Raw genomic sequence first — 12,446 nt, forward strand, 5'->3', positions numbered from 1 at the left:
TTCTGGACCGGTCTTATATATGTTTTTTCCTAAAATGCAAGACCTAATGTCGGTTCTCCGTTCACTCGTAAATGTTGGGGTTGTTTGTGTTGTTTTCCAGAAGTTTTGATATCAAGTACTGCTCACACGTTAGGTCATTGACCTGCCAGTTGGACGTACAGCATCGGCTTACGCGTTGCATGTTTTGCTGTGAAAGTTCCTCTGAAAGTTTTCCCACAACTTGGCAATAAAATGTGTCGGAAACAGAAATCCAAAGCAAACAGATCCCATTCCAAATACTCGTCATTCAAATGAATTGAGGAAAACCAACAAACAAAGCAAACACGACGCAGACACCTAAGCCATTGTTGTTGTTGTTGTTGTTTGCACATTCGCAGTGAATAGGCATTGTTTTCTTTATTTATTTATTAATTGCACTTAAGCCCAATATGCCGAGCATTAGCGGAATCGGTCAAGGTGCCGACTAGTCGATGCCGATGCCGATGGCGATGGCGTCCGAGGTGGTGTTGTTCGATGGTCGAGTTAATAAATTAACGACAGCGGCTGCACTTTGTGTGTAAATTTATGGGCATCGGGCGTTATTTACAGCAACTGCTATTTGCACTAATTGCTGACGCAAAGCAGTACCAGCAGCAACAACAACAATATTTGACTATCAATATCGCGCCTCAAAAAAAGAAAATACAAACAACAATTTGCAGTAAACTGAAACAAAAAATAAATAAACAGCAGAGAGAGAGAGCTCTCCACAATATGCCGAAGCTCGGGTTCCCTATTATTTTACATGATAGCGCTGCAAAGTGCTCGTCTCTTTAAACATTACTCATACGCCGCATGGTACATTGGTGAGCTAATTATTCATTTAATTCAGATTCGTGTGCAAATTATTTCAACTTCTGACCATATCTCAAGAGACGCCTCCACAGCTCACAGCTTCTGTAGCCACATTCAGATTTGAAAGGAACATAAATTCAAATTTAAGGGTAATATTGCGAGAAATCCTACCATCTCTGATCTTGAAATATTGCTCATACGCCGCATGGTACATTGGCGAGCTAATTATTAAATTAATTTAGAGTTCTGTGCAAATTATTTCAACTTCTGACCATATCTCAAGAGACGCCTCCACAGCTCACAGCTTCCGTAGCCACATTCAGATTTGAAAGGAACATAAATTCACATTTAAGGGTAATATTGCGAGAAGTCCTACCATCTCTGCTCACCACTTCTGCCATTATTTTCTAGTCCCCTATCCAGTGAGTAAAATGCTTATAGCTGACGCCACCCTCTATAAACGCATCCCAGTCTTCCAAAATCCCTCTTATAAATAAGTATGCAAGTAAAAGCGCTTGGATTACTTTTTTCCTTCAAAATGGCCTGAATACTTGTATGTCACACATGTCAGTTATCTAAAAAAGTAATTGAAACACCAACAAATATAAAATATATAGAGATCTTTTCAGCCTTCGGTCTACTTTCGATGTTGAGCAAGGACGACGTTAAACGTAACCTCCATAAGCTGTGATTAGTTTATATTTTCATAAAAATACCAGAGAATTATTGTATTGATTTCTTTCAGCATCTTAAAGAACGTTAACTCAATGACAATGATAACTTTCAGCAGTTTTCGGCTTTATAAATAGAGACAATATACTAAGTATATCGCTAATTAACTTGTCATGTTCGCTAATATAACTGCGCAAGATTATGAATTAAGATATTCGATTATTTATAATGGCGAAATATTTACACGTGGATGGTTTCAAAAGCCATGCCTTTCCTCTAAGAGAGATTCGTTCCTTGAGAGGGTAAGATAATTGGCAGATGTAAGTAACTAGAAAGTAGTGGAGAAAAATTGCTACAAATATCAAGATTTGTTTCCATAAACTGACTGATTTAATTTGAATTCTTTTGGAAAAAATCGATTTCGCTTAAACACAAATGTCGCTCGTTAAGATCGATAACTTATAAAAAAAAACCTCTGCGTTAAATAAAGTCTGATTGATTTAACCTTCGACTTAGTTTTTAGTTGGTGAGTGTATTGTAAGCGCAGGGCGAAAATTCAAATACAAAAGAGAAATATAATATCAATAAATTAAATATGAAATATTTTTCAACATATTTATTATTGAAATTAAAATAAAAAACAAATCATTACCATTTACGCGATATTTTCGATAAAGATAATGATACAAATACAAAAACGCAAACATGTTGACGACAATTGGCGAAATAACAATATTGTTGTTTCAATTGTTCTTATTGTTGCTGTTGTTTTTGTTGCTGTTGCTGCTGCTGCTGATATTGTAGTTGTTGTTGCTGCTGTTGTTGACAATTGGCCGATTGGGAACGCGTGCTTGGCATGCACTGTGGGCTAATTAGCCGATAAGTGGCAGCGAACAGTCATCGAAAGTTCGACCGATCGATGGATCGATCGACGCGTCGATTAGTTGTTGGGGGGCGGGGGAGGGCGAGGAAATAAAACGTTGAGGCATATTTACAAACATCATTAACTAAATGTTATTATGTTAATTGAATTTGTTAATTCGGTTTTTGGCATCTTTACATTCACATTAATTTCGCATTTCACTTTTTCTTTCTCATACATAGTCATCAAAGTACAATATTATATATATGTAAGTATAAGTAGATATATAGTATATATATATATGTGTTTGTTCATATTTACATTAGGAGCTACACGAACTTAAGCTACGATATATACAAACATACGCACATACATATTTACATATTCGCCTTAAATTAAATGTTAATTAAAAATTAATTTGTTTATTTTATTTTGTTTTCTGCGCCATTTGAAGTCAATTCGAATTCAACGCAACTCGAAAATAAAAGAATTAAGAACGAATGAATGAAACAAAAACGAAATCGTTGTTATGTTTTATAAAACAACATAAATAACAAAGCAAACGAAAATGTTTGTGTTGCCTGCTCAGAAATTTTCCATTGAATGTGGAACGGAAGTAAAAGCATTTGAATATTCCTTTTATTATTTTATTTAATTACCAATCGCATGTCAGCAATTTTAATTGCGATCGTGTGGCCGTTTTGGAAACCAGTGTTGCGAGGATGGAACTAATGAGCGAAAACTTATCCAAATTCATCCCAAAATGGAGACATTGCCATCATCTACACCCATAAGGGGATGACGGAATGCTAGGAGATGTGTGGAAAATTTCATAGTGTTTTCTAATAACATTTTGACACTGGCAGTCCATGGCAATATTTCTCGGATTCTTTACGGAGCAGGCGTTACGAAATTAAAAGCAAATATATGTACTATACATTTAAGTCAAGTTGGGCGAGATTTCGTTAGTTTAATGCCTTCTGTTTCAAATCTCCCAAATTTGTGAATTCGATTTCGAAATGCCTGTCGCAAAGCATTCAAGTGTACAGTCCCGTTTCGAATTCAGTTGTGGAACAGGGAACAGGTCTGATATAGATTTCTCATTACGAATACTAAAATGTTTTAATTTTCCAAGCCCATAATTGGGCAGTAAACAATTGATAAACTAAATGGGGTTCTCCAGCTCTATTTGCAATATCTTAGAGCGAAAAGACAAAAAAAAAAGGAAGAGAAATTGAAGCTTCTTGGCTTGGTAGAAAACATTTTTCAAATGTAGAAAATATAATTGCATTTACATGACTTTTAACGGAGATCTACTTGTATGTATTTAGTTGTATACCAAATAGCAATCGAAATGTTTTTGTAGAAGTATTGGAATCTCCCAAAAATGGGGTTCCATTAACACTTTAGTTGCAACATTTCAAAAATTTCAGTAAAGCATTATTTTATATTTTATGCGACAGTGTTGGGGGCATTTCCTTAGGAGGTGCGAGTTAAAATTGCATGTCAAACCCTTTAAAGGAATCTCCGGATGCCAAGAGCATATCATTATTTTTTTGAACTATAAAAAACGCACAAGTGTGGTGAGTGATGATAAAAAATGCATTCAGGCATTAGGGACTAAAAATGTTAGAGATTGAAAAATGTAGCAGGCATCACCTTCATCGATCGAATCACGAATTTGGAGAGTAAAGTACACACTCATACATATGTACAATATACTTGTATGTATGTGTGTGTATCTACATAGAGCTATGCATAAACATGGCGCGATAGTTAGATCAATAGACAGATAGTTGTAGATTTATGTAAATACAAGTGCGTGTGAGCATCAAATGTTAATGATAAAGTGTTGATATTATTGGTGTGTTTCTGATGTTGATGTTGCTGTCGCTCTTGATTGATGTTGATGTTGAGGCGGCTGCTGTGTGATTGATTGATTGATGTGGCATGTAGCATGTGGCACGGCAACATGAATTTATAGTTTAAAGCGCATGGCTTGCTTCATCATCTGCTCCTTCAGCTTTTTCTGTTGTACATACATACATATGTATATGTATGTATGTATCTATATATGTATGTATGTATGTATATGTCTGCATGTACATATAGCGCGCGTGCCATTATTTGTGTAGGTAGTGTTGTTGTTGCTATTACTGTTGGCTGGGAGAGGTGTTTGTGAAGGCTGTGATGTAGGCGGTGTGTTGCTATTTTTTTTCTCAATTTTTTTTTATTTTTTTATCAGTTGGAGTTGAGCGGGCAGGCTGTTGGGCGGGTGGTCTGGCGAGCTGGCGGCAGCATATCCAAAATATTTGTAAAAGTGTACCGTCTTTTTGTTTTTCATTTGTTTTTCAAATTGTTGCTTAGTGGAAAGCACGCACAGGAAATTCAGGACGTGCGTCCGATAATAGAGTACACGTAGTATATATGCATGTACTACTTGTATATATGGTATGTATGTATGTAGGTATATTATGGATAATTTGATTATTTTTTTCTATGGGCGCTGCTCTCGTCAATGTCGGTGTCAGCGAATACGCCACCTGGCGGCGACGGCTGGGGCAGCGGCGGCAACGGCGTTGAATTCGGTGGTGGCAGAAACGGCGGCGGTTTAGTTTTGTACGTGCGACCAAGTAAAGGAACATGCTCTTCTAAAATTAGATTATAACGGAAAACGTAACGTAACAGAACAAAGCAAAAACGACGGAATGCAAAAACAAAACTTAGATATACTTGTATGTATGTATAGTACTTAGAGTAGAAAATGCAAAAACGGTTTGCATGCAAGAAGCGCCCAAAGCCACAGTTAATAATCATATCATATACTAGTATATATGTATGTATGTATATGCATGTGTGTGTGTGTGTGTGTATATAGTAGTAGTAGTGTTTTCGAGAAGCATGGATGAGCATTGGAGCATATGGAAAGCAGGAGTGCTACGTATATACATATGTATGTATAGATGCACGAATTAATGAGTGCGGCGGGATAATTGCACAGGAGCTCAGCTTACAGGGAAATAGAAAAACAACTCACACACACACACACACACACACACACACACACACACAAACACACACACATATGTACATATAGATAGTTAGAGGGATAGAGTTTTGGGAGAGACAGATAGTTTGAGTTAGAGAGAGAGAGAGAGAGAGAGAGAGAGCATGGAGTGAATGGTGTTCGATTCGAGTTTATAATTATACACATATTGAGGGTTTCATAGAGCGTCGGACTTGCGAGCATTGGGGTAGAAGTGGTGATGGCGGTGGTAATGGCGGGGTGGAGGGGGGCAATGACATTAAAATCGTTCGGACATACGCAGAACACTTACCCTGCAGCTGTCGATTGATCAACGCGGTCAGTCCATGGCCCACATCCACACTCTTCTTCAGTATGAGCATGGGCTTATCCTCGGCATCCTCCGCATAGCCGCCCGAGGGTAGAAAGCCATTGCTGGCAATCGATTCGCTCACCTGTTGTCCACAAAAAGAAATCAAATCAAAGAGAAAGGAAGTAGTTATGGCAATTGGATTGGCAAATGGCAAAGTTGGCGAGAGTTGTGGGGAGTTGCGGCACACAGACCTGTGTCACCTGCATCAGTTTCTTGACCACATCACGCCCCAGTATGTGATCGAATACGGTTTGTAAGAACGGCTCAGCCATAATTGACAGTTTAAGTTTGTCCCGATGCCAGATGAGAACGCGTGATTCCTCCATAGCCATAATGGACACCTATCGAGCGACAGAATGAATATCAACATAGATAGAGGGGAGATGACTCCAAATATATGCCACTCACCTGAAAGTAGTCGTCGGTCGAGACGCCAAACCATTCGGGCGAGTCTAGGAACTGGTGCGGAAATACAATATGCAGTGCACGCTGATGCTGTGAGACGACCAATCTAGAGAAATCAACAGCTATAGAGCTGGACACGAAACGCCAATAATCATCATCATCATCATCTCATACTCACTTGCCACTTAGCACCAGCGATAGGCTGTCCACCTTGGTTACTTTTTCCTGTGCATAGACCTCCTGGTATTTGAGCGCCCGTATTATTTTCATGCAGTTGAGCACCTTTTTGAACTGTTGACGGGTCACGTGCAATGGCTTGAAGAGCGCTACGTAAACCTGATTCGGGTGAAAAACAACAACAAAATCCATCAATTTACGGGCTAGCTAACTCAAAAGCATTCTATCTTACAACAGAAAGTATCTAAAGAAGAATCGTACTGCTCTCGCGACAATATAATTTATATTAAATCATTTTTTAAAGACATACTACATACAAGTATATGTCCACATGTAGTTGCAGTTTAATTTTCTCAAGCACTATTTGTTGACAAACTAAGTATTTCAAAATGTTTTTATCGCTCTTCAACTCGAGCAGATGGAGGCCCAACCATAAGCCTTTTCTAGCGAAATTGATTACTTCTTAATATTTTGTGGCTTAAATACAAAGTTTTTGTGCCCACAATTGTTTGATTTTAAGCCAAATTCTTGACCACCTCGTAAGCTCAAACACAATCTAAAAGCATTGTCGCTAGAGTCACAAAACTTAGTAGAGATTCCATTATTTCTTTCTAATTCTTTTTCATAATTAAACTACATTCAACTGTAAGTTCTAGGATATCATTATACTAAGTTTTTACGGATTTTTAGACATAATATGCATTAGCATGGTCAAAGGACATATCCTTTAATTGTTTATGAGATAAAAGATTTCAGGAATATCGGATTTTGGACGATCAAGAATCAGGCGGCTATTGGAAGTGATTGATAGATAAAATGCTTCCTTTTCTCAAAAATCAGTGGTCGAATAGCAGTTGGTGCTTGGTAATCTACGTAACAATGGAAGCACACACTTTTCGCAGACCCAATTGTTCGGTTTCATATATAACTCGTTGACTTTGCCACGAGATAAACTTTGAAACAGTTTAAGACATATGTATGTAACTTTATACTTCGATCAACAAATTAGAACCGTTCACATAACACGGGCTGTACTGAAAAACAAAAAACTAACTTAGGGGAATACTTATGAATACCAAGTGTGCTGATTCTTGCTTTTATGCTTTCAGAGATTCTAGCGTTCATACAGGCAGACATGGCTGTATCGACTCGTTTCATCATGCTGACCAAGGATACATATATATACATACATATATGTGTTATAAATTTATGCAATATATTGATGTTAAGTCAGCTTACTTGTAAGTGTCGCTCAATCCATCACGCGTTTATCAAGCTTCTAGCAGTTGTAAGTATGCGAGAATTATTGAGAATTAGAAAAATCTGTTCTATATATACTTGTAAGTAGTAGTATGCACTTCATTTTAAAACGGGGGTTACCGGCGGCCAATCTCGCTTATCGCAAAGTAAAAAACAAAACATTTCCACAAAAAATTCCGGCATGTCTCATTAATTGTAAACGAAGCTAATAAGCTGTTGCCAGGCCATTGCAAGCCTCAATTGGGTGCTAAGATGCGAAATTCAAGTACATACATACATACAAGTATGTTAAGTAATTGAAGCATGTAAGCAAATATTTTGTTGCTGCCTTTAAGCTGTGAACTGAAAACACGAATCGGTCTGTCCGTCGGTCGGTCGGTCGGTCGGCCACATGCCATGCTAATCGACTATTTCAACAAACAGGCCGATTTTCGCATTTGATTTTCAATATACAAGTATATTGGCAATAGGTATGGCAAGGTGGCCCGCAAATCATGTGGGTGTGAGTAAGAGTTGAGCACACGTTTTGAGGCAGGCCTCCAAAGGGGGCCAACAGTCATAGTCATAGTTATAGCCAAAGCCAAAGCCACATTCACAGTCGCAGTCACATGGCCAAAAGACACAAGAAAACGGAAATTTCTGTTACTTACTCGTTTGCTTGGCCATCCACGATCAGCACTGTTGGTTGCCATGCAAGACTGTGGAATCAGATTGCTGACGCAGCCGTTGAACGTTGGCCACTGGGGCTGGCTGCCCGGTGCGGCGCAGCGAGGAGAGGGGTGGGGAAGAGGAGGGGACGATCATGTTGCGCGCCCGCTACATGAAACGACTGCGAATATTATGTTGTTTTTGCTTTTGCGAACAGCAAATCGGCAACAACATAAATAAATAAAAAATAATCTAAAGTTAAGCGACTGCAGACAAATTGTAATCCGCCGCACACATCGGTGGCGGTATTTAAGCGGGCGGGACGGCGCGAGAGGTGCTTGTTAGTTATGTGGCATGCGGCGTCGGTGGAGAGGTGGAGGAGCCATGGCTGGCGATTTGCAACCAGCCAGCGCCAATGGACAGCGTCGGCGGACATCGGCACAGATGCCCAAGTCACGTACGCCACGACGATCCGATGGCAGTCCAAGCGCCCGACTCGACTCAAATGGCGCTCTCAAAGAGCGCAACAACACCAACAACAACGACAACAACTCTGGACAAGAGCGACCGAGTAATGGACTGAACCGGAACGGAACAGGCAAAACTAAAGCGTTCATTTGTAGGTTTTAGTGCGTCCATAAAGAGCATCATCGTTTCCAAGTGTGTGGTGTGTGTGTGTGTGTGTGTGTGCGTATCCAACGAGATTAGCGCATACTGATGAAGATGAACCGTTGCCGTTACCACACACACACACACACACACACAAAGAGCGATAGTGAGAGGCAAAGAGAGAAAAAGGGGCCAGGCGAAGCGGTCAGGCACAGTGGAATGCTGGGAGACTGGGAAATTGCGGCTGAACCGGCCGGCAGAAATAAAGCAAATCATTTAAGTCGAGCAATTTGCAATTTAAATCAATGAAAGCAAACGAAAAATTCCAAAAAAAAAGAAGAAAAACAACAAAAAACGTCACTTGTATCCAAAGCCTTAATCTAAACAAACACACAGTTACAATTACAGATCAGTGAGAACTGTTTGCTTCTCTCCATAAATAGGCTACCATTACGAATCACACCAAATAGGTTGAACTAAACGATTAACTCTCCACCTCACCACACTTTCGTTTTCATCGATCTCCAGCAAACTATCATACATAAGTATAGTACATAATTAATATATTATTAATTAAACTATTAATGGATCCTTCTTTTCAGTGATTTAACAAAGATGCCCAATATTTCGATATCATTTTAATCTCACAGCTATTGATATAGTTCAAGCTATATGCATAGCATTTTTTATATATGTATTTCTAGTACCTAAAGCCTTACCTACATACTTTTTATTTATTAGAATAATTTAACTAAAAAAAATACATCTAAAGTTTGTCTTTGGAAAACAAAGAGTACGGCTGTCAAATCAATAAGAAATTGATTTTATCAATGATTAAAGTTTTCTGCTAGTTTAAGAGAAATGAGAAACCGCATCAATGCTGTTATTTGTTAACATTTCTTCTCACTATTCACATACATATGTATCTGGCAGGTAAGATAAGTTCCACATTTGCTTTTAATGCTGATGCTAGCTGACTCGTCTACAATTTTAATCCGGCAAAGAGTTGAGGTATCATTAAAGTTAACTGATCGTTGCTCGGCTATTCCATAGAAGGCAAATAATAGCGACTTTGGAGTCTATTGAACCTTTGACTGTTGCTGCCGCCTTATCAGCTACAGTCACAATTGCAGTTGCCGTTAAAATACAATGAAGAGAATAAGCGCAATTGCGATTTCGATCTCAAGAGAGCGAATTTGCTGTGCTCTCTTTTGGACTGCGATTAAAATAGCAGCAGGCGGCAACAGCAAAAACCGCAATAACTGTGAAGCATTCTGATAATCACATTAAAACATTGCCACGAGCACACGTCCCGCTAGCTGTTCCGCCGTCCAACTTCTGTCCGTAGCCCCTTGCTTGCACTTCCGCTCTTCACTCTAGAGAGACCGTTTACACGCCTTTCCGCAGGTTAACGAATATTGTTATAGGCTTACTTAGCTCTGTTGTTAACTGCAATTGGAGTAAACAAGTTGGCTACAATCAGCTGTTTACCAGGCCCTACCGATAAGCGACAACAACAGTGCCCGCCAGTTGTTGACCGCCTTTGTTATCAGTGCCATATTAAAATAAAAATGGCCGATTTACGGCTAAATCAAAATATGTCTATCTGAACACCCTACATTGGCTTTGCTCAAGGCCAAGATCACGTTGGCCACTTGATCCCTGCCCACTTGTTGCGTCTGCTGCGCCATATCACCCATCGTCATACCCTTCTTAATAGGGTATTACCGGCTTTTCTATGCACAAAAAAATACTTTCTTTGGTACAATCAAAATATGAGGGAGGGTCCTCATTATCATAACCATCCAAAAGCTGAAACAAACTAGAAAATATCATATAATTATTATGTGAGCCAAAATATTTTAGTGTAGTTCGATCACTCACTTTTTAATTAAATGGAGCAACAGATCCAAATAGTTAAAATATAGCTCATAAAATACCAAAAACAACTCCCGAAGATAAGTACACTTTAGAAATTCAAAATAAATAAATAAAGCATATTCTTTTTAAATATTAATTTCAGATCTATCAAGTTTTATGATAACTTTGACATTTTTTGTAATCATGTTGGTCATGATGGTTGCGGCGTGATTCGAACCAAGTACCTACTCAAGGAACAAAATCACATTTCTTTTGAAAGCTGATAATACAGCTCTATGATATTTGATTCTTTATTCTTAATTCGGCTATTGTGTTGTATTCATTCCCCCACTAAATATATAGATCACTAAAATATTTTCAGTTTTCTACTCAAAAGTGTAGTTTGCCTAAAGAAGTTTTCAATATCAGCATTTATCCTGCACAGTCGACATCTGAATCAATCAGACAGAGCTCATTTTATGATATGATATCGGCATTCCTAGCATAAGAGACGGGGCAAAGTTTTTCTATAAATACAATAGGACTTGTGTAAGGTATTACCCGAATAACTGATCACAATTTTATACCAAATTTGGCGATAAGTGTTCGCCCTCAAATCGAAGCAGTCGTGTGGCTTCCGATCGATCGAGCAATCGTGCTCTGATAAAGTCAGCGCGCGAATCATTTTATTTCGTGCTAATCAAATAATGTCGGCAAATAATTTGAACAAATTTTCCATGTGATTCGCATGATACATATGTATGTATACACACATACATACATATGTACATATATGTGTTATGACTAGCCATTAATCGCGTGCGACTCGCTTTAGCGCTCACTCACGTGACCCAATGGACTGAATGAACTGAACTCAACACAACACAGAGCGGCCTCGCGATATACATTTATTTGTATGCGTATACCTATAAAAATTTCACTAGCATAGTCGGGCGTTGCATAAGGCTGGCATGGAGGGCTTATGCTCCCGATGATTGAACGAAAGCGTGCGCCATTGACGTGCGCTATGAACTTAAGTTGGCTCTCGCCCGATATGATACAAGTATACAAGTAGTATGACAAGCCCATGTGTACATGGTCTGTAGCTCGCCCATCCCGTCCCGTTCACTGCCACGATTGGGATTGTTGATCTATTTTGAAAGAGGTGCCGAATGGCAGAGACGCTTCGCTAATTGGATCAATGCCATGTTGGAGGCGTGTGATGCTGCCCCCTCCGTAATGCTGATGCGATTGCTCATGACATCGCTGACGCAAAACGCTATACGCAACGTCCGTCAGGTGCTCAACAAATATTTTCTACGCGCGAAAGTAAACAGCAAACAGAAAACAACAACAACAACAACAGCAGCAATAACAATCTGAAGTACCGGGCGTCAAAGAAAGAGGTTGACGCTGTGTGACGTGAAAGCAGTCGCTAGGCACGTCCGCCAATTTGGAATTTGCCAGCCCCAGACTAAAATTTATTGCTGACTGATAGTCAGCTGTTATATATGGGCATAAGGATTCTTTCTTTCTATACTATATAATATCAAACATTCAAAGCCGTCTGACGTTTTTGGCATTTCGTTGTTGGCCAATTTTCAGACCCCTTTAAAAGCAAATCAAAAAAGGCCACTGATACTAAATAAGTAATTCAGTTGTGGTTGACAATTTAACAAATACGATGCCCGAAAATGATGGCCTCAATTCATCATTCAACA

General features: G+C 39.0%; 1 protein-coding gene across 3 annotated transcripts in view; it reads right to left on the reverse strand.

The window, feature by feature from the left end:
* LOC115627453 (blood vessel epicardial substance) overlaps positions 1-12,446 on the reverse strand; it is a 40,775-nt gene that overhangs the window by 2,624 nt on the left and 25,705 nt on the right. For 2 of the 3 annotated variants that reach the window (XM_030523119.1, XM_030523120.1), the window contains exons 3-6: positions 6,350-6,507; positions 6,175-6,277; positions 5,958-6,107; positions 5,707-5,848 (exon numbers count right to left, since the gene is read on the reverse strand). In XM_030523119.1, the coding sequence (XP_030378979.1) occupies positions 5,707-5,848; positions 5,958-6,107; positions 6,175-6,277; positions 6,350-6,507 (553 nt within the window). Of the gene's footprint in view, positions 1-2,845; positions 5,020-5,706; positions 5,849-5,957; positions 6,108-6,174; positions 6,278-6,349; positions 6,508-12,446 lie in introns of those variants that run through there. The other variant, XM_030523118.1, reaches the window with a different exon arrangement.

The sequence above is a fragment of the Scaptodrosophila lebanonensis genome, unplaced genomic scaffold (assembly GCF_003285725.1).
Source record: "Scaptodrosophila lebanonensis strain 11010-0011.00,11010-0021.00 unplaced genomic scaffold, SlebRS2 tig00000096-arrow-pilon, whole genome shotgun sequence".
NCBI classification, from domain to species: domain Eukaryota; kingdom Metazoa; phylum Arthropoda; class Insecta; order Diptera; family Drosophilidae; genus Scaptodrosophila; species Scaptodrosophila lebanonensis.